Below are 26,731 nucleotides of genomic sequence, written 5' to 3' on the forward strand. Positions count from 1 at the left end.
CACTCAAATGTTGGTGCAAAGACGTTGCTGCAGGTTGACAGCGACAGATTACCCACAATTCACAGGTCCCACCCTCTACCCCGCGATGCCCACAGGACTCGTGACAGACAAAGATCAGTTTCCACAGAGCAGCCGCCGTGTTCGAGTCGCCACCGGAAGCCAAGCAGCCCCTCCGGACACCGAGACACCCGCCAGAATGAGACATGCACTGGGTCGGCCAATCACACGCTCGGTTGCAGAATCCGTCAGGCTCTTATTGGCTGTCTCTGAATGATGTCACAGTGCAGGCGGGGTCACCGCCAATTTCACTTTTTTTTTTTTTTTTTTAAAAAGCGATACGAAAGCACAAGATGTACAGAATTGTTCAAAGAGGCAATAGAGAAGAGGCTGAACGGCGAACGAACAGCGAATTTTCAAAGACGGCACTATTTCACAGTTCACATACTGTCAAACTGATTTATTTTCCAAAATTATTGCTCGTTGCAGATCAAACACCACCTGCGTTTTCCCTCCAAGCCAGTAGATGGCAGTAAGAAGTACTGAGACGGAATAGTTGTGCGCGACACGTTAACTCAACTCACCTCCACTGTGTTTACAACTCATGTCTGGAGTTCCTTCAGGTCGGTGATCAATAACAAGGTGAGAAACGCTGCACGTGATTATGGGATGAAGAGGTCAACGATCCGCACTGAACAGGCATTTGCGGCGACAGTATTTTTTATTTTCGGTCGTTTCAGATCAGTTTCAGTTTTAATGTGGCTTTTAGCTTCTATTTTAAAAGAACGATAAATACAAATATTATTATAGCTATATTCAAGAATATTTACAGAGTATATCCTGCAGTTAATTCAAGAGATGGCTGCAGTATTTTAATCAATAATTAACTATACAAAATGACATATACTTAATTAATAATTAATGTATTGATTGCGACTGAGCACTAAAAGCAACTTTGGAGTGATAAACAAACTGAGTAATGAACAGATTTCCAGTCCCGGCCGTGTCTGCGAGTTCAACAGCTATTCTGACGATGGACAATAATAGTAAACTCTTTTTAAGATGCTTTCATGATTTCAAAATCAGTAGTGAACATATTTACCCCATGCAGCAGTCCACTGAGGCACATTTATGTATAAAACTTCACAATTTGAATCGGTGCTGAAGAAACTGATGCACATCAGAAGTTTTGCCAGCTCATCAGCAATCAAAGTACCGCTAATTAATTAATTAATTAATGAGGCAACAATTAAAGAGATCAACAGCAGTGACATCACGCACAGCCCAGCCAATGGGAGCGACCGCATGCAACGTCAAGGAGGCGCCCAAGGTTCAGACCCACTCACCAACCGCAAGTTCCTCATAACGTCCCGCTCCCTCGGCTACCCCAGCCAGAGCAGTGCAAGAGAGGAGGCAAGGGGGAAAGGGCAGAGGTCAAAGGTCAGGGCAAAGGTCAGCGGAGAAGGAAAAGTGGTGGAGGAGTCGAACAGGTGCACACAGATCGCAGGAAAGAAGCTGATGAGTTAATGAGTTAGGCCTCTAGGGGGAGCAGTGAGTGAGAACCTCCCCCCAAGGAGCATCGGCAGCTACAGGTTGCCATGACGATGGAAGAACGCACTTCACTGGATTTTTAAGCAGGAATTAATTTTTCACACTTTCATTTTTCACTTTTTTAATTTTGTATGCGTAATAATTTTCACATTTTGCCCTGATTTTGCATAATCTAATCTTCTGAAAAACATTTTTTTTTTTGAGCGTTTCAATCGAGTGCGGTTTCTAGCGCGTGACCCTAGTCTACGCGGCGTCTACGGGCGCCGGAGCGTTACTGCCTCCTGCGAAGAGCTGCTCTGCCTACAGGCTCCCAGTTAGCGAAGTCGGACACACGGGGGGCCATGAGCCACCCCGCCTATGTAACGGGTCCAAATCATACAAACTCAGTAGCAGCAGCGCTTTGAGCTGCGCAGCTCAGCGCTGTTGCATTGCAGTCGGAAGGTCCTGGGGTCAAATCCTCATCCTGCTCTAGCACCCTTCGTAACAGCACTGACCCTGAAGTGATGTGGTAAAAATTACCGTGTTTAATGGATAATTAACTTTAAGAAGCTTAGATTCCTAACCCTACAAGTAGCCATCAGGTAACTGTAAGTCTCAAAGTCCACAACTGGGAAGTTTTCACCTTTCTGATAGCAACTGATTTTGTTCTCCCAGTACGTCACCTCGAGTTCTTGAACTTGGTGACATTTTAAAGGGCGGTGTGAATTAAAATAATGATGCAATCAATTAATTAATTGATAAATCACTAATTAATTGATAAAGAGGAATTGGTGACTGAGCGGTGGGCGGGGCCTGGGGATAGGTGGGCGAGAGGGGTTAGCTGCAGAAGCAGAGGTCGAAGGTGAGAGGTCAAGAGGACTCACCAGCGTCTCTCCCGACAGCACCTCCAGCAGGGAGATGAGGTTGTGTCCATCTCTGAGGTCCTCGTACAGGTCGCCGACGTGATGTTGAGCCTGCAGGGGGGCAAAAGGTCAGATTCAGCAGAGGAGGAAACAGGCAACTTCCATAAAGAATAACACAAATACACAGTGTCTACAGTCGACTCATAACAAGGTCTGTCGTACAATCGTAACTGCATTTATGCTCCTTTTGTGGTTGCCTTACTGCCCCAACAGGGGCGGCACGGTGGCACAGTGAGCTGCTGTCTCACAGCACCTGGGTGGTGCGAGAGGACATGGGTTCGATCCCCGCTCAGTCTGAGTGGGTTTCCTCCGAGTGCTCTGGTTTCCTCCCACACTCCAAAGATATGCTATTCAGGTCCCCCATAGTGTGTGAGTGACAGAGAAAGAGTGTGTTCCACTAATGCATGGATGAGTGCCCAATTGTAAGTAGTGTATCTACCAGCGTAAGTCACCGCGGTGAATAAGATGTGTGGGCTGGTAACACTACATAGAGTTTATTGGAAGTTGCTTTGGAAAAAAAACATCTGCTAATTAAATAAATGTAACAACAGGCACCACACACACAGTACACACAGCCTATGGTTCTATATATTCCTCCTACTTCCTGTCACATAGACGATTTCCATCGATCATGGCCCTCGATTAAGGTCCCTATAATATCACAGCTGAGACTGCAGGTCCAACACTGGTGTCCACATGGTTTGCAGAGCAAGATAAGTAGCACGTGATTCTGTGAACTTTATTTCTTGACGTCACAGACATCACTGAGTCAAACTGTCAAAACGTCTCCATCCAGGTTGTGCCCTGTCCCACGCCCTGCGCTTCCTGGATAGGCTCCAGACCACCGCGACCCATTTATTGGACAAGCAGCTGTTGACAATGTATATAACATTAAAATGCCAGCTATAAACTATTATTTGTGTAACAAATATTTAGATATGTACCTCTTGACAATGTTGTGCATAAAATCACCTTTTATTTTGATGGTTTTATTTATTTTCTGATGCACGGAAAATTTTTTCATTCGGAATTAATTTTTTCCATAAAAATGATATGAAATCGGACTCCTCACAACGATGCCTTGCCTGATGGGGTGATTTCAGCGAACACAACCTTGTTACACAAAGAGTGTGTTTACTCAACATCACCAGCGTCCTCCTGGAAGCGAAGCAGTTCAGCCAAACTCTAGAACATTCCTTTTTGGCTATTTGTTGATTTTCGTATCCGAGGCCCAGCGTCTACGTGCGGCACGTACAGTTTCCCAAGGCATATGCCGTGACTCGTGGTACGAAGCGCAAACGAAACCCGTAGCGCTGCTGCCAAGGGCCCGGACCCAACGCCGAACCCCTGCCAGCTGGAGGAACCACGGCAGCTGATGGATGCGAGTCCAGGATTCCTGGACAACAACAAGATGGTACTGATCTCATCCCTGCGCACTTCCCCCGAGCGGCAAGCTCATCACACCACGTGAGTGCTGGGGAGAAGGGGGGGGGGGCTCCCGCTGCTGGAACTCTAGAGATACAACCCCCCCCTCCCCTGCCCCTTCCCCTGTGCATCATCTGGACACCTGAGCTGCTTCTACATGCATCCCTGGTTGCCACGGAAACAAAGGTGTAACAGAAGGGACACACAGGTTATGACCCCCCCCCTCCAAAATCCAAGCCAACCTAACGTGCCCCCCCACCCCCACTCCTCAGAAACCACCAGAAACAACCTGCAAAAGGAGTCTTCCCTCGATGTACCGCACTCTGGGTTAGTGACGCTGCAGAAACTCATATTTACACTTTTATCAGAGCAGCTGTTACGAATTCTTTTGCGCGGCATTTTTTTCTTTCATATTCGCATATGTGACACATCCTGGAGCGCCACACGTTACAGAAAAAGAGGTTCAGAAAGTGGTGCTGAAGAGCTACCGGAATACACACACCTGTAGGCACACTTCCACAGCCACAGAAACGTAAACAAACACACGCACGCACACACATATTTCCACATGGACAAAGAACCACAATTACAGCAATAATCTAAATTACTCTTAATGACTCCTGCTGATTTCGCTTGTGCGCCAATCATTTCCACTTTTCTCTTGCCATCTCTGGGTTCCCACAACCCATTTTGTGTTATTACTGACATTCATAATTTATATTATGATTTATGTTTGCTTTCAGCTCAGTAATTATGACGTTATAAGCGGTCGCATGATCTTTATACTAAATATATATCACTGCCTGACAAACACACACGGCCCACTTGCGTGTGTTCTCCCATCGTTTCTTTCCATTATTACTGCAACACATTATTACAGTAATAATAATAATAATAAAAACAACCTCTACCATGTAAGTGTGTCTGACCTGTTTCATGTTCCCTGACATTGAGACAAACCTTGATCTCTCTCCTTAGATCATCAGACAGCCACACACACACACACACACACGGAACACATTAACACACTGAGATGTTCTTTTGTGTTTCATCAGTGCAGACATGGTCACATCCAGGAGCATCACAACACACCACAACACCAGGGAAAGTGTGAACAGGAACGTTCGTCATGGTCGTGACTTCATGTGTGACCACAAAGGGAGGGGCAAAGCATGGGATCACGCCATGGGGTGTACGAATGGAATAAAATGGAATAGGATGGATGGATGGATGGATGGATAGACAGAGTAGAAAACTCCATCACTCCCTGAGGTCTTCATAACACCCACATGATCCAGTGAAACACTAAAAGCCGTATGAAGAACAAAGTTAATATTATTAAAAAATTCGATGGCGCTCCCAGAGACCTCAGGGACACGGTGGGTGGGGCTGTGTGGGGGTGGGTGGGGCTTCCACACAGCAGTCGACAGTGCAGGGGGTCGGCGTGCACACGACGACATGGGTCTCGAGGCCTCCCCGGAACGTCACCTACCTGTGCTCGCCAGTGCTGCAGCGGGCGGGGCAGGTGGCGACGGGGGTTAATGATGACACCGGACAAAGACGGGGGCAGAGAGAAACAGACACCGGTGAGAATGAGAAGGGAGATGAATGATGGCAGAGACTCTTCAAAGCCGAGTCCGGGCGGCGATCCCGACTCCGCCGTCACTCACACACACTCACGTCAGATCACTTTCAAAGCCTTTCGCACCTGTGCCAGTATAGTAAAACAGGCAAAATTACCCCCTCTGGGCTTCGAACCACTAATATTGCTGTTTGCAATGTAGCGCAGCGACTCACACGAGCAGCAGTGTTAGAGAACGGAAGCATGTAAAGCGAGTGTGTGCAGTCAGACGTGTGTGACATAGTGGCTTCAGGCGAGGCTCCAGTGGGCGGGTGGTCAAACAGCTCATTTCACTGCTGCACAATACACAACATTTCTTACGCTGTGCCTCCAAAGAGAACGTGGTGGAATGAGCTCCCTGTGTCCCTCGGAGCTGCTGAATCCCTCCCACATCCAAGAAGGGTCTCGAACCCATCTCTCTGAGAGCAACGTCTCTCCTCATCACCATCTGCTATGATTATCTATGTGTTTGCGATTTGAATGTCTCGTCTGTAGGAGCTACTGGAGGGATGCGAACCAGCAACATGGTGGTGTCAGACACACAAGCTGTGTCCATAATCCTGTGTCTGTGTCTAATGCTCTTCATCTGTTGCTGATGCACTGTTCTTCACTGGGAGCGGTGTAAATATAACTGTAAAAAATTTGATTTTAGGGTAAAGTCAGCTGTGGCCTGTAGAGGGCGCCATTACCTCACCTCTAGGGCAGCGTGTGAGGATTTGGGCCACCCTTCCTGGCCTGACGCTCACTGTAGGCTACTGTTTCGATCATCACTGAAATCCTTTCTCGTGAGTCATTTCAGATGTCTTACAGCTGGAAAGTATTATGAACATGAAATTTCTTCTCTTTATAATTGAAGTCAAACTCATTAAAAAATTCAAACTGCTCTGGTGGAAAAGTACAGAAAATTCCTGCCTATGAAAATGCCACCAGCAGAGTGTCAGTCAATAGCATCTTTGTATCACAGGTCTTATCAGCTGTAAGATCTCCAGCAGGGCCTGGGTTCGGGTGAAACCCACCCGCTCCGGTGCTGTTCGTGGACACCCCCCCCACCGCACCCCCATCCTCCCTCATATAACGCCGGCATTCGTGTCACTCGTCCGGAAATGAGTCAGTCGCCCTCGGCAACCAGCCTGCGCCCAACCCTGTGGCACGGCGCACAGGAAACGCAGCTTTTGCTGTTGGTACGGCACGCTTTTGCGGCCAGTCGACAACTTCCTCCCTGGAGCCGCTTTTCTTGATGTCGCGATGAACCTCAGAGCGGGAGAGATGGGAGTTGCACCCGGGCTCATCATCCGCTGAGCAAGACATACCTGCCTTTGCCAGATGGTTATTTTGTCTGATCCGTCTAACAAGCGTCTGGAAAGAGCTAGACAGTTTGAAGCTCCGCCCCTCCCTGCCTCCACCCCTATCACCAGACCCCACCCCTCTCTGTTGGCTCCTCCTCCAACTGCCAGCTCCAGGACCCAGAGCTCGACCATCTGCTTTCCAGATGTGCTACTGTGCGCTGGGTCCCTGGACTTGGGCCCGGAACACAATCTGCCACCGGGGGAGAGACAGAGCCCAGATGCCAATGACTCACTGTCTCTAACACACACACACACACACATCCCCTGGGAGGACAACAGCTTTTTGTACTGCACTTTTTCTCCCCACTCCAACAGATCGAGGCTCTTTGTGAAAACCCAGCGAGGAAGGAGTCGAACTCACAGGTTACTGCGATGGGACACAACAAACCAAAGGTGACGCCATCGAGTTATTTTTACCACCCAAAGCAGTTCCCAGGGGGGTTATTTATAATCTGCTTTCACGTAGCGGTGATATATTGGACTCAAGGTGGGGAGGCTGGGGGTGACCAGAAGGGGATCTCAGTAGGGGAAGTGATCATGGGGAAATAAGCTGGTTAAGGACCTTGCCGAAAGGTTGTGGGTTCAAATCTCAAAAGGAAAACACTCTTTAGAAACACTTAATATAAATGAATCCCTTGAATATTGAGAGGATAAAGTGGGTGACGTTTAAAACAGTGAGCAGCTCTGGATGAATAAATCATAAAGAAAACAAGCAGAACACATCAGAGCGCCGCTCACCCCAGCGCGCTCTCGAACCCGGGCCCCTCGTCTCCCGTCATCCTCCCACCACACGGAAATGCTCAGCAGCATCAGGAGCAACCGGGCCTGAAATAGCTGGGCTATATTTACCACGTTAGTGGCAGGACACCCACCCTGGACTCTCGATTTCATGCCTCAAATAGAGGGTCCTGAGGTTTGGTGTTAAGATGTCCCGTCGCCATGGATACCACCGTCAACAAAACCAACACGTGACACAGAAACAGACAGAAATCATCTGTAAATCTGTGTTTCTATGATGCTACTGAAGTTCCCTGACGCCACTGATTGCCCAAAAGAGAAATTCTGCTGATGAAACATAAAACTGTGTCTTTAACACAAGCGACTGAACATTTTATATTAAATAAATAATTTAATGTAAAATTACAGTGAGTGGACACGAGTCACGTTTCACCTGAAGGGAGGACGAGTGTGTGGTGCGTCTGGGGAATTCGGGTTGCGTTCGCACACTCGGAGCGCATCCAGCGAGGACAGAGCTCGAGAGCGCCACCCGGAGCTCAGACGTGCAGGGTCACAAGGCCGTATTCGTGTTTCCGGTGCGGCGCATTCCCTGAGCGGCCGTATCGGGGACACGGGTACGAATTCTACGGACTGCCAAAGGTCCTACATCCTTTCTCCACCTGGTGAGAGGAGACTAGATTTGCCCTCCGTGGGGCAAAGGGAACTTGGCAAAGACCCCCAGCGGCGCTCATTTCTGGCCTCAGACACCATTGTGGAAACACATGGCAGCAAAGTTCAGAACAACACACACACCTTTTCGTAAACTGGCCCCAACCCGTGTATTTCCCTACTCTCGTCACGCCATTTTGCATGCTGGTTACTCCCGTGATTCATGGTAAAAAAAACACCTTCTTTGTCCTACGGAATGAGAGTAAGGCTTAGTCAGAGCGCGTCGAGTTTTGGTCTCCCAGAAAGCGCTACTTTGAGAACTGCCGCGGTTGCCACGGCAACATAATCATGCCGCAATACAATGAAAGTTTTGGGTTAACCCATTTCCGTGAGGAGAGTGATGCAACGGTGGACCGTGTTTATCGAAGAGGACGGTGAAATGAGGGGAGAAATGACGGCCCCTGGGGGAGTTCGGGGGGGTTGGTAGATGTGTGCGTTACTGGAGCTCAAAGAATAAATGTAAATGTATAACTGTAACGAAAGACTTGTGTCTGAACTCCACAGCGAAACCTACAACGAATGTGTTGGGACAATGTGGGCACCGTCACCTTAAAGTGAAGCGCAGTATTCACTTAATGGACTTTATTCAACAAAAAATGATATATTATAAACTAGTGTCTTAAATAATAACAATCCGCAGCAGATAAATATGAATCTTGGCCGGTGTCTCGTGTCATTATCCAGGATCTAATCACTGCCTACAGCCCAAGAGTGCTGTGCTCCTCCACCTCTGGGTGCTCGGTGGTCCCACAAGGATCCAAAGTCCAAAGTCAGTAGGTTCTCGGTTCTCTCCCCAGCATGGTGAAATAAGCTCCCTGTGTCCCCCAGAGCTGCTGAATCCCTGCCATTCAAGACGGGTCTCAAACCAATCTCCTTTACAGCCACTTCCCTCCTGATCTCCCCACAGCTCCATAAACAAGTTCAACCCCCTCTGCTATGATTATCTACGTATTTGCTATTTGAATGTCACTGCAGCTACTGGAGGGATGCGAACCAGCAACATGGTGGTGTCAGATACACACAAGCTTGTCCACAATCCAGTGTCTGTGTCTAAAGCTCTTTGTCCGTCGTTGATGCACTTGTGTTTACTCTGTTATAGATCCCTTTGGAGAAAACCATCATATTGATGTATGTAAAGGTAAATTAATTGCTGATAGTTAATTAGCTCGTATTTCAAAGAAGCCAGACAGCTGTTCCTGTACAGGTCTCATCTGGTTCCAGATAACTCATCCAGATAATTTTTTTTTTTATTATTTTATAAAAAAAGTGAACCCATAACGCACCGGATGGAATCAGCTTGTCTAATAGGGAGTGTCCTATTATTAAAACAACTCTCCTATTGGTGGCCACATGCTTCTTTGGGTGGGACACGCGTGACACACTCTTGCATGCAGACAGCCCGGGTGCCCAGGTGGCCCAGCCAGGTGGGGGGGGGGGGGGGGGGGGCACAGCCAACCTACCTTCATCAGGTGCTTGTTGACCCATTTCGTGAAGGTCTTCTTCTGCACCCGGTCGCGCTCATCTGCGGGAGACAGAAGGGAAAGCGGTCAAAGGGCGGCTTGGTGGACGTCACGAAAAACAGGGTTCGGCTGGATTCTTCGGAAAGACGTGAGTAAATGGCGAAGACGTCGGCGAGCACCGAGTCACAGGCAGCGCACGACCAAACAGATGCTGCCGACGCCTCGGAACCATAAACACAGAACCGTTTGCGGCGGAGCTGCTCTTTCGCTGGCTGTCCAGAGCCCCCGGGGCGACGCTACCCTCTCGTTTGGAGGTGACCAGCGACGGCGGTACGGGATTCAGACGTGAGGAGCACGGCCACACCTTTGCACACCTTTGTACATTCCGTAATGCCAGACTGCGCCCTCGCAATGCATCACCGTCAGTGGACACACCCACTTTGTGCCACGCCCCCTCATCACTGGTAAGGAAAGGGTGGGCTGGCCCTGCCCACCGCTACCCGGTTTGTGGTATTCATGCGTGTACAGTGACAAGCGGAGGAGACACAGGAGAGCGGTGGGGGGTGGGGAGGATTGTGGGAAATCAAGAGCCCCCAGGGCACCGAACACACCTGCTTGTGCTCAGGCTGCTGCAGACAAGCTGCTACCAGCAAATGTGCTGGGAGTGTCATGGTTAGAGCTGCTGCCTTTGGATCCACAGGCTGCATGTCCACAATCCTACCCCCCCTCCAGCTACAGCACACTTGAACAAGGTCTCACACACACAGTCTGAAACCACTTGTCCCAAGCAGAGTCACGGCGAACCGGAGCCTAACCCGGCAACACAGGGCGCAAGGCCGGAGGGGGAGGGGACGCACCCAGGACGGGATGCCAGTCCGTCATAAGGCACCCCAAGCAGGACTCGAATCCCAGACCCACCAGAGAGCACAACCTGGCCAAACCTGCTGCGCCACCGTGTCCCCCTCTACTGGAACAAGGTATTTACCTTAAATTACACACACACACACACACACACACACACACATTTTCAGAACCGCTTGTCCCATACGGGGTCACGGGGAACCGGAGCCTACCCGGCAACACAGGGCGTAAGGCCGGAGGGGGAGGGGACACACCCACGACGGGACGCCAGTCCGTCGCAAGGTACCCCAAGTGGGACTCGAACCCCAGACCCACCGGACAGCAGGACTGCGGCCCAACCCACTGCGCCACCGCACCCCCATTACCTTAAATTACTCCAGTAAAATTGCACAGCTGTATAAATAGGCAAATAATTGTAAGTGGCTTTGGACAGAGGTGTCAGCTAATGCTGACGGTGCTCAGACGAGGTTTACTGTAATCGGTGTAAAGAAGTCTCACACACACACACCACACATGGATCGACCGTCTCCAAACCAGGTGTGTAACTGCTGCAGTTTAAACACAGTGAACAGAAATCCGAGTTGTCGAGGGTCGCGGACAGCCAACGTCACGCGTCCCTCGCGGTCGCAGACGGATGTCCGTCAACGGCTCATTGCGAGGAAACGCCGCCCCCTTCGCTAGAGTCACCGGGAGGCCGTTGTTTGCGCTGCCCATCTGTCAGCGCCAGTGTGATTAAAACCCAAACACTGCAGGTTGCTCTATGCGCCACGGGTGGAGTGCGGAGGTCAGTGAAAGCGTGGAGTGGGCGTGTCCCACACGGCGGCCGCCGCCCCCTCTCACTTCCCTTGCTGTCAGCTGGCAAGTGACTCACCCGCACGTAGTGTGTTCCCCAAACACCACCCAGAAGCGAGAGTCCCTCGTGGTATCAGCGCAGCGGGTTCGAACCTCTGCATCTAATCAAGTTGATATTTTTACAGTTTACTTATCCTATCGTCATAACCATGGAAACTTACACAGCTGTCACACTTCAGGGACTTACAACTGCTTATCTAACTGGAAAAAGAGCTGAACTATGGCAGCAGGGCCACTCGGGACATTTTAAACTAGGAAGCTTTATATGAATGGTCACGTTCAGCCACTGCGCCACCTACTGGGAAGAAGAGGTCCAATAAAAAAGATGCAATAAAAACACGGCATTTTGAGATGAGAACGAGCCTCCTGTCAAGAGTGCACCGGAACAACCACCTACGTGTCAAAACATTACTGCTAGGGTCTGGAGCGTGCCTGCGGAGGTATCACACTTCGGACACCAACATGGCGGCTCTGCAGAACCGGAGCAGTAATAAAAATCTGCTGCATTGCTACCGAGGGGAGGAAAAGCCGGTATGAGGAATCCTGACACACCCAACCACCAACCTAAAGCACTCAGACAGGCAGTGAGTCACTGCCCAAAGCTGCTGCGGGCTGCGAATTTCTGGGGTGGGTGATTGATGGTCTCATCTGTCACGGAACCAAGGTGCCGCGGCGATCCCCGAGGGCGCGGACCAGGGAGCGCAGGGCCAGGTCCGGTTTCCCAGAGGAACGTCGTCCGCAAACGATCGCGGAACAAAGGGTCTGCCGCACCTGGTCCGGGCCCCAAAAGGACGTCGGGCGGGGTGGATGGGGCGGATGGGGCAGGTCGGCCAAGTGCTCGAGCGCTCGACAAAACCCGGGAGCCTCCGCACCTACATGAGCCAACAATGGGCTGAGGAATTCCACCCGTCGGCGGTTCCATGGTAATCATACCCCTTTCCACAAGAGAAAACGGAGCGAGGGAGGCGGCGGCGACAGTGAGGTGCACGGTATCACGCATCCTGATACACACATGCTTCTCCAAACCAACGACCGGTTAACCCCTGTAACTGGAGGGGGATGGGCTGTGAAGGAAGTGTCCATCCGACCTTCTCGTGACGTCCATTGGAGGGACACCGATGAGACTGAGGTCATCGTACCGTGGACACGTCACGAGAAGACTGGATGGTTGTAAAAGTTGGAGGACAAAGACGAGGGGGGCGAGCAGCAGCCAGGCGGACGGACCCAGGCCCAGCGACAACTGACACGCCCCTTTCCGCACCAAGGATGCCGCTGGAATGGAGACGAGAACTTTCTGGAAGCACTCCGCACATGTGGTCATCAGGAAGTGACACTAACTCAAACTGCTGCAACTTGACCAACCGCTTTCCTCAGAGATCTTCAGAAAGTGACCACAAAGTCAAGCTACCACCTTTTAGGACCTGAGGTTGAGTCCCACCTCTTCCTGCAGAACTCAAAGCGCTTAACGTGAAGTGACACAGTAAAAATTACCTTGCTGTATACAGTAAAGAGGTAAATCAGGGTAAGAACATGGGGCCCAGGATCAGGATGCTTTGCAATTAAGATCAATGGACAAGGAGGAGCATGAGGCCACTGGTGTAGAAACACGGTACCATCGGACACAAGGTGTGGCTCAGCACCCACCTACCGATTATGTAACAGGAAATCTCACCATCTGTCAACAGTGAGAAGATCCTCCAAAGCAACTGACAGTGTCTGAGCCTTTGGCCTTTCGTACAGCAGGGTAATATTTACTGTATCGGCTAATGGTAAGGACCTTGCTCAAGTGTACTGCGGCAGGAATGGCATCGGGACTCAAACCAACATCCTTCAGTTCGTAAGCTCGTACCCTTAACCACTATGCTGCTCCACAAGCTGAAAGAACATACAAAATTACATGAGTCAGGGCACCTAATGTGTGTGTAAAACGGTGAAGGTAAGCGTGTGTGTGCATGCACTGTTACTCAACAGGTCCCAAGTTTATAAGAATTAGTTACTACTTGCTACATACCGCAGTTTCTCGAGAAATTTCCTTAACACAGTGTGTTCTATCGAGTACCGCCCCCCCCTTGATTCTGATTGGCCAGCTGGGATGATTGAACGGAAAGCAGCCAATCAAAAAGCCCATCAAGCAGGAACACGCAAAGGTGTTCTCCCCTCCCACACGCGAATCAGAACTCCATCCAGTGCGGTGCAGGAATATGGATGAGAATATGTTTTCGTTTTCCTGTCATAAATGGACAGAATGGCCTCCTAATTTGGAAAAAGCGTATAAATATTTACAAGGCAGTAAAAAAAAAAAGAAACTGTCAACATGAGAACAGCAATCAAGAGGACAGAAGGTGCCTCCAAGTCGAATATGTCACTCCGTCTCCAGGTGCCAACTGACCTCCAGGTCTCATAAACCTGATGAAGACACACTTGTCGGATTTGAAACCCATCAGAGCAATGCTGAATGAGAGCCAGGAGGACATGGGTTCGCATCCCGCGCAGAGAGCTTCCGCCGACAGTCCTGGCCACTACTGAGAGGAAGGGCGTGAAGCCTCTCTGCGCATGTGTGAGAGTGTGAGCGTGTGTCCGCCCCAGTACCTTTCCTCCCATCCGTGGCCTTGAGCATCCCCTGGTAGAAGCCGTCGTCGGACAGGAAGCGATCCCTCTCCATGCTGTCGGAGAAGTTCCGGTACCGCTGCCCCTGAGACATGCTGCTCCTCGCCTTTATACAAACGAGGTGTCGTGAGAAGGAGACCTTCGCTCTCTTGCTTCCACTCGCGCTTCCGCTGCTTCGGGTGGCAGGGGTCCCTGGGGTGCGAGTGTGTGTCTGTGTGCGTGTGCGAGCCCGTGCGTGTGCGCGCCGCCCTGTGCCTCCTTCCCCGGCGAACTGCTGCTGTCTGTGCCGCCTGTTTCCTCTTCTCCCTCCTGCCTGCCGGCCGCCTGCGGTCTGGACCCGTTGCGGTTCGCGCTCTCTTCCCTCTGGCTGGGGGAGGGGGGCGGGGCCTGCTCTCCGCCTCGGCTCCGCCCCCGAGGCGCTCGGATCTCTGGGTGTGGTCAGTGAGTAACAAAGGGATGGGTCTGGCTGACGGAGAGTTGCGCCCAGGTGATGTACCGGGGCGCGTGGGCACCGGAAACGCGGCGCCGCCCCGGCTTAATCATTAGCCGCATTCCAGGGAGGCCGACGAGTTCTAACCCGGGTTCCCAGCGCACAGGGGGCAAGGGGCAGTTCCCCCACCCCCCTGACACACACACACACACACACACACACACACACACACACACACACACACACACACACACACACACACACACACAATGCAGTGTCTACAGACAGCGGGCCAAACACACACATGACTCTGTTTATTAAACACAGGCAACACACTGTCGGGTAAAAGTGACTCCAAATACAGGTGCAGCTGCTAGTGTACAAGTTAGAACCTGGGTTCGAATCCCACCACGTGCTGAAGTACTCGATTACTGTATGCACCCTGACTTGAAACAGTAAAAATTACCCAGCTATATAAATGAGTAAGAAGCTCAATGTACAAACATATTATTATTAATACTACTACTAAATAATAATACTAATAATAAGCAGTGCGATGGCTCACACACACAGAGCAACACAGGAAACCCTCAGTCATGGAAAGAGCCGCTGCTTGCGTGTGCGGCATGTAGAGAAAGAGCCCCCATGAGCGACGCGAGGCCACAATAAGGGTTCCAACACGGCATCCCGGGAAAAATCAAAGGACAGACGTGGAGAAAGCTCTGAATATTTGTTGCTAAACACAAGCACCTGTGCAGACAGTGACAGTTATTCTTACGTATAATTGCTATATAGAAAAAAACCTTTATATTGAACACTTTTCTCCAAAGTGACTTACAGTGTGATTGTACACTGCAGGGTCACTTTTACTATAGTAATTCAAGGTAAGTACCTTGATCAAGGGCACTACAGCAGGAGGTGGGAGTCACCTGCTACCCCAATTGTGTGATGTATCCAAGAGCAGAGAGCCAACTCCTCTACACTTAACAGCTGCGCCCCCTACTGTTCTTACGACCAGGTTCAGGGGCTGTGTGTGTGTGGAGGGGGGTGGGTGTTGCTCTGGGGAAACTGCACTTCAGCAGACAACAAAAATTACATTAAAAAATATTGGAATTCCAGTTTCTACCCATGTGGAGCAGCTGAACGCCAACTGAAGGTCGCAGAGCCGAGAGCTCAAATCCTGGAGACAGAGGTTTGAGCTTCTAGTCACATCCCAGGTTTCCAGGATCTGATCACACTTTGCATCCCAGTGAGAGCGCTGAGCTCCACCAGCACTGGCCACCTGATGGTCCCGCTCATAAGGGTCCAAAATCAAGTGTGTAGCGTCTCAGTTTGGACTCAGATGTGGTAGAATGAGCTCCCTGTGCCCCTCAGAGCTGCTGAATCAGTCCCATCAACACCATCTGATATGATTATTTATGCATTTGCTATTTCAATGTCACTTCTATCAGAGCTACAGGAGGGATGTGAACCAGCAACATGGTGGTGTCAGAGTTCATAATCTTGTGTGCCTAAATCTCTTTGTCTATTGATGATGCGCTTTTGTTTAGTCTGAGATGTACATCACTTTCCAGAAAAGTGTCTCAGAAATGAAGAAATGTAAATGTCTGAATGTCTCTTCAGCCTGAGTCATTCTAGAACTTTCCATCTTCGAGAACAAAAAAAAAAAAATGTTAAGGTCTGCTCCGATCTGAACCCGAGGCTCTCGGGGACACGGGGTTCGAGGTGAAGCGACCCCCAGGTGTCAAGCCACAAAGGAAGATCCCGCGCTCCTCGAACTCGCAGCTCGGATCGGGGCAAGAGCAGAACTTGTGGAAACGTACCCCGAGGCGACTTCCTGTCTGGGCTTGAAGCAGCAAGGGGTGCTGTCAGCGACTGGCGGCGGCAGGTGGGGGCAGGGGGGTTTATTTACCTGTGAGACACACCCCAGGTAACAACTGCAGAGCCACACACTGCCCAGGCATGTGGAAGAATGAGGGAGGAGCGGGTGGCAGCTCAGCGGACCCCCCAACACAGCACCGGAGCTCACAACCTACCGTATGCAACAAGAGATGGTGGGAGAACCCCCCCCCTCCCCGGGAATCATGGGAAACACTTAAGGCTGCGATGTGATCTTCGTACGTTGAATAAAAAAGTTAATAATCCAGTAGAATGAAGCATGACGAATAAACTGCAGCATGTTGTTGGAAATGATCACAGCACACGACCAACAGCCGTAACATGAGCGCATGGTTATGTCTTTAAAAAATTATTTTGCCTTCATTTTAAGGGCTGGAATTTTTCGCGTAACATGGGGGCAATTAAAACATTCCATCACGTCCCCCTCCCATGGAAACTGTCAAGCAAATATTTATTTTTTCTTTTTCCATTAAGTCAATAATAATTCTCTGCTCTTGTTATGAAGCCCAGAGGTATGAAAGACACTAACAGCTTCCACACATCATATGTACTCCTCTTAACACAAGGACATTTACACTGATTTACCCATTCATACAGCTGGGCAATTTTTACTACATTAATTCAGGGTAAAAACCTTCCTCCAGGCTACCACAGCGTGACATGGAATCCGAACCTACAACCAGAATCAGGAGCTCTAAGCGCTATCCACCTGCTGTCCACACTGGTCCAGATCTGCAATCCCGGAACCCTCCGGAAGGCTGCCGGGTTGCCAACAGCACCCTTTATGTCCAGGAGGGGCCGGAGCATTTGGACTCACAAGGATGACAGTTTTTAACCATACTGGTTCAGACTAAGTACCTCGATCACGGGTCCTACAGCAGGAGGTGGGATTCGAACCCATGCCCTAATGCCGTGTTAACTCCACCCTCGCGGCTCACCACGACACCTCGTCCAGAAAGTCTTGCTTCAAAGGTCCCTCACCTGTTGCACGGGACACATGACTACATGGACTTCTGCACGTGTTTGCGTGTTTGGCACGGCGCTGTGCTGATCAAAGCTCGGCTGGACAGGGCTGCGAGGCGCGAGGCGCGACGCACACCAGGCGATAACGCTAATCTGACCCCACGGCGCTGACCCCTAGTTCAAGGGTGTGGCCAGATTCTTAGCGAACACCTCACAGGGCCCGTAAACAAGGCAACGGGAGCACTGGCCCGTCTCTATCTGGTTTCCACGGCGACGCCCCTGCACATCTCCCATGTGGATGTCGGGTGTTTAACTAGACCACACCTTCCAGCTCTAAACTGGTGTTAAAATAGCACGTCTGACAGCTTCTGCGCAAATGCAAAAAAAAACCTGTAAAAAGTGAAAGGCCACGCCTCTATGTCCAGGTTGTGTAACCATGGAAACGATGCATCGCATGTTTGCTGAGGTGATTTAGAACTGTTAGAACTTCTACGCAGCTGGATCTTTTCAGCAGAGCAGTTTGGGGTGAAGACTTAGAGAAATTCCTACTTCTCAAACGGGGATCCTCGGGAACCACACCCCCTGGGTCCTGGTAGCGTTCGCTAACTATTAGTGTCCTTAACTGTGCCTCGAAACTCGGACCGTGTTCGGACACGTCACTGTCGTATGGCAAACATGGTCTCTGGAGAAGCCAAAGAGTCGGAGAGTCGTACCAGCGCCAGGGGGAGGGGATTAATAGAGACGTCGGTCAATAGTTCTGTACGGCCTGGGCCACACGGTCTAACTGTCCGCTGCGAACCGTGCTCCTTTTTGGGTTCATTTCCGTTGCTGACTCAAGGACTGCACTTCCCTGGGGGGGGGCTGGATGACTGCAGGGTCAGAGAGACACATGGGAAATTCGGGGTTTGCCCCTTCGGCCATCTTTCTCATAGATTCCTGGGGAATTCCAAAATCCTGAGGCCCCCCCCACCCATAATGAATCCCCCATCACCTAGTCTCTCACTGAGCATCCCTCACTCCCCCGCACACGGAAGGGCCAGCAGGCACAAAACAAAGCGTTGGCACTTCTCCGATCAGGTAACCCAGTGCGTTTCCATGGCAACAATGGACTCCCAGGTAAGAGTCCACGGAGCCGCACCTTGAGCAACCCTGTACGGGCAAGGGGGGGGCAGGCGGGGCAGAAGGACGCTGCTCTGACACAACAAGCCTTTGCCCCGTGCCCTAACAGCCCCTGATCCTTCGGTCGAGATAACGGGCTGCGATCCAACCCCGTGACCGAGGGTGCGAGCTCACGTGGTAGCGGTGAAGGCCGAAGCCCAGGATCGCCCAGATTTCTCCGCTAACAGAGCAACGGGAGGAACGCATTCCTGAGCAGGGCTGTCCTCCCGCAGAGAGGAGAGGGGGAGAGGGGGTATGCGTGTGAGAGCGTGTGGTGCCCCCCCGCCGGGGAACGGAATGTTAATAAAACCAGAAAATGTTCGGCACACACCTAGATGCATGGAGGAGGGTGAAGGAGGGTGTGTATGTGTGTGTGTGTGTGTGTGTGGGTGGGTGTGCGGGAGGCTCTGCGCCGGCCTGCCCTTCCACAGTCCTTGATCGGAAATGAGCTCTGTGAATGATCTATATGCGCGTGTGTGTGTGTGTGTGTGTGTGTGTGTGTGTGTGTGTGTGTGTGTGTGTGTGTGTCACAATACGGTCACTGCGTGCCGCTCTCCAGAGGCTCCGCTGACACCCCGGCGGCTGCGTTCCGCACTCCCGTCGAATAGCCACATCCCCCCGTGACCCTGCAAGAATTCGGTCTATACTTCCTGTCGCGTTTTCACACGGCCCGTCGCCATGGAGATGGACCCGCGACTATGAGCGGTGGACCTCGGTGCGAATGGTCAAGTCTCCTTCGGCTCCAGGTTCAACTTCATGGTCGAGGAGTTTATACAGCTGGGTTTAAAAACGCTCAGCGAGGCCAATCCCACATTAGCGCGACTCGGACAGGTCTGGAACCGAAGCCCAGATGAGGACTTGGAACAGGTACAAGATCGCCCCCTGCTGGCAGGTTGGACCAAAGCGATGGGTGCGTGGAGATCAGCGCCAAAAGCGTCACGTCTTTGCTGGTATCTCATCATAGACACCGGAAGAAGAAGTGAAGCCATGTGACGGGATGATGCCGAATGGCATCAGTTTCCACTTTTCATTCAAACAACCCACGGTCAAAGGTTTCCATGGCAACCACACCCAAACACACAGTGGTCACAGCAGCATTGCTCACGAGGGTATTTTTAGGAGACGGTTTGGGTGGGATACCCTTTGCCCAAGAACAAACGCGACCCATTCGTCTCCTTTTTCCGTCAGCGCTGACGTGTCTGAATCACGACCCGATGTCTTTTCAACTTGTCCAAAAATTCCAAGTGCAGCCAAAAAAAAAAAAATCATTTCTCAACACCTGCATCTGTCTTATGCCAATGAAAACTGTTCACTGTCACAACACTGAATGTTCTCTGTATGTTGTAATGTGACAACAATGCAGAGAAACTGAGCAGAACTGTGACCAAACATCTGAAATCAAAGCAAACCCCTTTCCCCAAATTTTTCCCGCTCAAAATCTCAGCGTTGCACACACAGAGCTGGACCGCTAGGTGGCGCTCAAACAAAGACTGCTAGCCCCTCCTTTCCGAGAACTGATTCTCTCTCTTTTCCATCCTGTTCCTATACATGTCAACATTTGTAGTCAAAATTTATGAGACTTATTTGGAAGCGTTGAAGATTTTACCACCTTTCACTACTAAACAGCTATTTACCGCACCTGCAAATACACTTCACTTACTCCACTTACATTTATTTATCTAGCAGATTCTTTTCTCCAAAGCGACTTCTAATGAACTCTATGTAGTGTTATCAGCCCACACACCTTATTCACCGCAGTGACTTACACTGCTAGATACACTACTTACACTGGGTCACTCATCCATACATCAGTGGAACACACACACACACTCTCTCTGTCACTCACACACTAGGGGGAACCTCAACAGCATGTCTTTGGAGTGTGGGAGGAAACCAGAGCACCCAGAAGAAACCCACACAGACACAGGGAGAACATGCGAACTCCACACAGACTGAGCGGGGATCGAACCCATGTCCTTTCGCACCAGCCAGGAGCTGTGATGCAGCAGCACTACTCACTGTAGTGCCGTGCCGCCCACTTAATGCTGCATTACTTACATTTTTCATTTCTTGAGGACAATTTCTGGCCATAACAGTGAAAACACACAAGTCACTGACGGTTACACTTCAGCACTGCTCTCTACACACAGTGACACACAGGGGTCACATGGGGGGTCAAACAGTCCCACTAAAACTGGCTGCGTAGCTCAGTAGCATCATCTCAGCTCCATCGGTGTAGCGCAACCTTTCCAGACACAACATGAAACATTCCACACATGAGAGTGACGACACACGATACCGTGATTCCGAAAAGATTATTCTGTCCAATATGAATAAGAGAGTGAGAGTACAGTGATTTACCCATTTAAACATTTGAAAATACAGAACAACTTGAAATGAATTAAGGACGACTGACTACTAATAGCTACAAATATGTTGCTCTGGATGGTTAGAGACCGGTTATTGTAACTGGTCAACCCACCTACAACACCCACCCCCCCCCCCCCCACGCTAAGCTCCGCCCCCCCACAGCCTCGATTCGCCTCACCTGCGCAGCACATCTTCCTGTAGAGAGACTGGATCCGTTCCGCGTATCTCTCCGCACCGAGGAACTGGCGCCACTCGTACCGCGTCCCCTGAGTGAAGAGGGCCGAGGAACCTGGGGCTCCGGGGGGGGCCGCCATTCCGGGGACCCGCGGTGTGACACACACCTCTTCGCAAACACACTCCGCGTGCAGAGACATCCTCTCTTTCTGCCAGGTGTTTACACTCGTAGGCGTGGAATTCACTTTCATGCCCCAAAGGCCCCACCCCGAAGCGAGTGTCACTGTGTGAGTGTGTGCGTTCGTTCAAAGAGCAGGACCCGGCTCTCTTTGTCTCGCAGCTCCGGTGAGAGAGGAGCTACTTTTCCACTGCGCATCACACTGACGCTCGCACACCTCAAGGCCGTACCTCGCTGTACCTCGATTTGTGTGTCATGAGCGGCTACGGAACATTTCCCTCGATGAATGACTGAGCTGTACACAAAGCGAAGTGGCCCGGCTCTCGACGTGTATTGCGCGCGCGCACGCACACACACACACACACACACACACACACACACACACACACACACACACACACACACACATACTTCTGTGTGTCCTTGGCTCATCATCACTGCACACCCTCCAAAGCAGCTTTTGTGTTATCTATTCATATTAAACTGAAATGAATATGGTCATAAACACAAATATGAAACATTTTTACCGCTTTTACCTGCGGCATCCATGGATAAACCAACTCTTAGAATAACATCTGAAGAAAGTTTCCAGAAAAATGGGAAAACAAAGTTGTTTTTCTGTCTTTACATTTACATGACGATTTTCTAAAAAATGACTCACATGATAATCTACTTACAATTATTCACCATTTATAGAGCAGGGTAATTTTACTGGAGCACTTTAAGGTAGGCACCTTGCGCAAGGGTGGGATTCGAACAAACAACAAACTGGATGCTACCAGCTGCCCCACTATTAACAACTGTTATTAATCAGTCATGGATAAGAGCACTAGCTTAATTATGACTGCATAATTACTTTGTTTTTACCCTTGAGAGAGTGTACCCAGTGCTGCCCCGCTGCCCTCATTCATCTTGGTTGTACAACAAGACTGCAGACTGAATATCTGCTCGGAAAAGCCGTGGCGTTGAAGCCCCGCCCACTGCACATGCTGGTTTTACCACACTCCGTCCCTTCGCCTCGTTACACCTGCTGTCATGTTTGTAGAGAAAACGAGAAAGTCACGTTTGGGGGCGGATTCGGAGTTTCCTCGCACTCGAATCCATCAAGCAGTGGTGAAGTCGAGAGAATTCATTAACATGTTGTTGCTATGGCGACCCCTCAAGCCAAAGCACCTTCCAGTCTTCGGATTTCACTAATATTTCTGCTGGTCGTGTAACCAACCGCTGCTCAAGCTGCCGCCACGGTCTCCTAACACGGTCCAACCCACAGACTTTGATCGGGATCATTTCAATTTCATTTGCATACAGTCTAATGTAAAGGGGCGGGGGGGAAGGTTCGTGTGTCCACTGTGGCCCCAAAGTGCAGTCTGTCATTCAGAAAACCAACTAACCAACATCAACTCGTCCCAAGTGGGGTCGTGGTAAGCCAGAGCCTATCCCGGAAACACAGGGCATAGGGCTGAGGGGAAACACCCTGGACGGGACACCAGTCCATTGCAGGGCACCCCAAGCAGGACTCGAACCCCAGCCCCACCACACAGTGGGCAGCAGCCAAACCCACCGTGCCATTCAGAAAACCTTATAATTTAGAAATTTTATTTATAAATGATCTTTAAAAAGCATTATTTATATTTATTTACACTCTTTACCCAGAGAAACGGATGTGCATGATACTTTGTGACAACTTTAACATATGAATGAAATAAAAATGAAGGGCCCCAAAAATAATCCATCAACGGATTAATGAAACGCAAAAAAGTGACCGATACGATTCCTAGCTAATACACCCATGAGATTCTCCAATTTTCACTTCCACTTACACTGACACCCAGTAAGGAGTGTGAACTGGTTTCGCTGCGGTTAAACACTGTAGTCATACATCATCAATAAGAAAACATGCTGCATGTTACCTTATAGTTCAATCGTTCGGCAGACGTGCTACAAATTAAAATTAATTTCCGTCTTTGCTTTTTTACCTTGTTACGTTAAAGCCCAGTTCATTTATTATAACTGCACCCAGCGGCGCCAGATTGTGCAACCAGGCGACAGTTGGCTGATGGCAGCAAATTATCTCGTCATATTTCACTCACTGGCTGTCAAAGTCTTCTGGCTGAAACTCAAAACGTTCAAATGTCAAAATGATATTTAGAGGAAAAAAAGGGTGGGGGGGCGGTGAAGAACACAACCAGATACGTAGAGTCATGAGCTAGGTCTCCCAGCAGGGGGAGTAACGGTTAGAGCTGTCATCCGAAAATAAAAGGACACCAACTAATCCTACGTCACATAACAATAATAATAAAAATAGTGATAATGAGGCCCATGGCGATCGGTCGCCTGTTTTTTATTATGGTCGGTAACAACAGAAGATCTAACAACAACAATAATAAAAAAAATATCAGCAAATGTGTTCTATGTGCTTTGCAGACTTTGTTACTACGTTTTCACACTGGTACTTTACTGCACGTTTTTCTGGAAGTTTGTCAGAGAAGTCGACAAAGCCCAGAGTAATTTAATGACACCTCCAACCACAGAGCGTGTCTCACCTGGAGTGGACGCACACACACACACAGCCGGTGCAGAAACCACCCATAACACTCTCAGATATTCTGATGTCGGCAGGTAAATGGTTAAAGCTACGAAAACTGACTGAGGTGCTGTGAGATGGGGGGGGGGTGAGAGCTCTCAATGTTAGAAACTCTTTATCACCATGTAGATTATCTGTATCATAACTGTACACATCAAAGTCTCTGCTCACAGCAGGACCTTAGAACCTGCTGGTCACCAAGGAAACGGTCTGATACAAGATGGTTCATGATGCAGCTGCACTGGTCGTCTAACTGTCAACAGACAAAGAGCTTTAAACACACACACAACATTATGAACGCCACCGTGTTGCTGGTTCGCCTCCCTCCAGTAGCTCCAATAGAAGTGACATTCAAACGGCAAACGCATAGATATTCATAGCAGATGGTGCTGGACTTGCTTATGAACCTATCAGGAGATCGGAAGAGAAACGGCCTTTAAAAAGATTGGATCGAGACCCTTCTTAAAGGCCGGGAGGGATTCAGCAGCTCTGAGGGACACAGGGAGCTCGTTCCACCACACTGGGCCAAGACATCGACTTTTGACTTTGGACCCTTTCAGTAGGACCACCGAGCTGCCAGAGGTGGAGGAGCTCGGAGGTTTTTGACGACACTGCTGCTTGGTTCTAACCCTAACAACGTGGGTGACCTTGCACAAAGGCATCAATTAAAGAAAGAGCCATAATAAAGAATACTAATTTGACCATTATTAAATGCACTAAAAAACTGAAAACAGGAGAATACAAGCACGCGCACACACACGCACACACACACAAATGCCCAGCAATTTACATAACAGAAACCACATGAGAAAAGTTTCCCTCTTGATCAGGCCTCCACCGTGGTCCATTTCCACGACTCCCTGCAGTTTCCCAGAAGTCATATGACCTGTTTGATCGGTCCGGGGGGGGGGGCATGCTATCGCTGCCCAAGGCGTCTGTGACAGTCTGCAGCTACAGCTACACTGTCTGGCAGCACACAGGGCAACTAGACTGTCTTAATAAACAAAACCCACAATAGTATTATTTTAATATACACACACACACACACACATTTTCAGAACCGCTTGTCCCACACGGGGTCACGGGGAACCGGAGCCTACCCGGTAACACAGGGCGCAAGGCCGGAGGGGATACACCCAGGACGGGACGCCACTCCGTCGCAAGGCACCCCAAGCGGGACTCGAACCCCAGACCCACCGGAGAGCAGGACTGTGGTTCAACCCACTGCGCCACCGCACCCCCTTATTTTAATATATATTTCATAAATTAATTTTATAGTTCAGTCACTATACAGTTATTACGATAATTATATGAGATCTAATTTAGTGGGAACTTTCGATTAAACAAATGCAGTGTTTTATTCCATTATTTCATCAAAGGGCTCAGTCCTCGACAAGGTTAGGAACTGCTGCCCTAGAGCAGAGTAGGGTCCAGCTCCAGGGTACAACAGCAGGTGCCCCCGACCTCTGTTTTTACTCGTAGATGTTGTAATCCAGTTGCTGTGTACTCCGGATTTTACGCTGCGATAAAAACAATTTAAAAAAAAGTTTTTCTAGGAATAACAATGAACATGACGGCCACCTTCCTGCAGCCTCATTTACACTCAAAATTACTATCATTACTGTTATTTACCTCAACCTTTTCTCCAAGCTGACTCACAGTGTGACGTTTATACAGCTGGGTCATCTTTACCATAGCTGTCAAAGGTAAGTACTTTGACCATGGGTGCTATAGCAGGACTGGGATTCGAACTCAAGACCCTAGAGTGCAAGGCAGCAGTTTTGACAGTCCGAATGCTGCGTAACATAGTAAGATGGCAGTGAAACCAAGGCCTTACGCAGGGCACCGTCTGTGAGGCAGGAATGTTTAACGACGGCCCAGACCCGACGTCGCACCGGGAATCCCCAAACGCTACTCGGGTTCACATCCCGCAAACGCCTAGTGTGGTGGGAGGAGCCCAGGGTGACACGCGAGGCGGTTCTCCAAACGACCGATCGCCACCAGGAGCACACCTTGGACCGGGCCACCATGGTACCGAAGTGGGTGGAGGGAAGGGAAGAGGGGGGCAGACATACATCCGACAGGTGCAGGGAAGCCGGCGAGCGCGACACACCGCCCACGGTTAAGGCACCTAATCCTCGATGCAGGAACGGCGAACAAGGTGAACTTGTCTGACGGGGGGGAGGGGGGCAGGGACAGCTGCAGGAAGGGGGGAGGACGCCCTGCAAACGGAGTCGGGGACGGAGCCAAGCACGTTATGGCGACTCACTTTGACAAAAAGGTCGGCCGTTCCCGGCACGGAAGGACATGGCAGGGTAACCTTTACCGTGGTGCACTGGGGGGGGGGGGGGGGGTGCGGAAGTCTGCAAACCGTCAAGGTCACAACATCCCGCGTTCACACCTTCGTTCATCATACTACAGCAGCCAGAGAGACGGACTCAGTCATCTCATAGGATCGCTCACATTAATATCCCACATTCCGGACACATCCATCAAAGGTCTGAACTCCAGATACAGGAAAACATGCAAAAGGTGATTTTGCAAAACCGCAAAAACAAGCAGCGCGTTATTTGTAGGAAGGCAATAAAAAAACAAATATCTGGCTATAAACGCAAACGACGATCCGCTCCAAGTGCCTTACCGGAGCAAAGCTTGAAATTTACATTCATTTCACACTTTTTTCCAAAGCAACTTACAATGTTAAGATACAAACAAGTAGTTACACATTTATAGAGCTGAGTAATTTTACAGGGGCAATTCAGGGGTAAGTACCTTGCTCAAGGGTACTGCAGCCGGAGGTGGGATTCGACCCGATAACCTTACTATTTAAGGAAAGAAATTAAAACGTGCAGTATAATTCAGTCCAGAGAAAAATGTGATTTGTCAGGCGGTTCCTTTAAGTAATAA

The 26,731-nt window shown here is 50.0% G+C and overlaps 1 protein-coding gene across 7 annotated transcripts in view; it reads right to left on the reverse strand.

Annotated features, from left to right (window-relative positions):
- Nucleotides 1–26,731, reverse strand: part of LOC108940583 (plectin-like) — a 138,852-nt gene that overhangs the window by 37,356 nt on the left and 74,765 nt on the right. For 5 of the 7 annotated variants that reach the window (XM_018762829.1, XM_029246024.1, XM_018762832.1 and 2 more), the window contains 2 exons: nucleotides 9,749–9,810; nucleotides 2,412–2,501 (listed from right to left, as the gene is read on the reverse strand). In XM_018762829.1, the coding sequence (XP_018618345.1) occupies nucleotides 2,412–2,501; nucleotides 9,749–9,810 (152 nt within the window). Of the gene's footprint in view, nucleotides 1–2,411; nucleotides 2,502–9,748; nucleotides 9,811–14,050; nucleotides 14,416–26,731 lie in introns of those variants that run through there. The other 2 variants (XM_018762831.2, XM_018762830.2) reach the window with 1 other exon arrangement.

This window comes from Scleropages formosus, chromosome 18, assembly GCF_900964775.1.
Source record: "Scleropages formosus chromosome 18, fSclFor1.1, whole genome shotgun sequence".
Taxonomy (NCBI): domain Eukaryota; kingdom Metazoa; phylum Chordata; class Actinopteri; order Osteoglossiformes; family Osteoglossidae; genus Scleropages; species Scleropages formosus.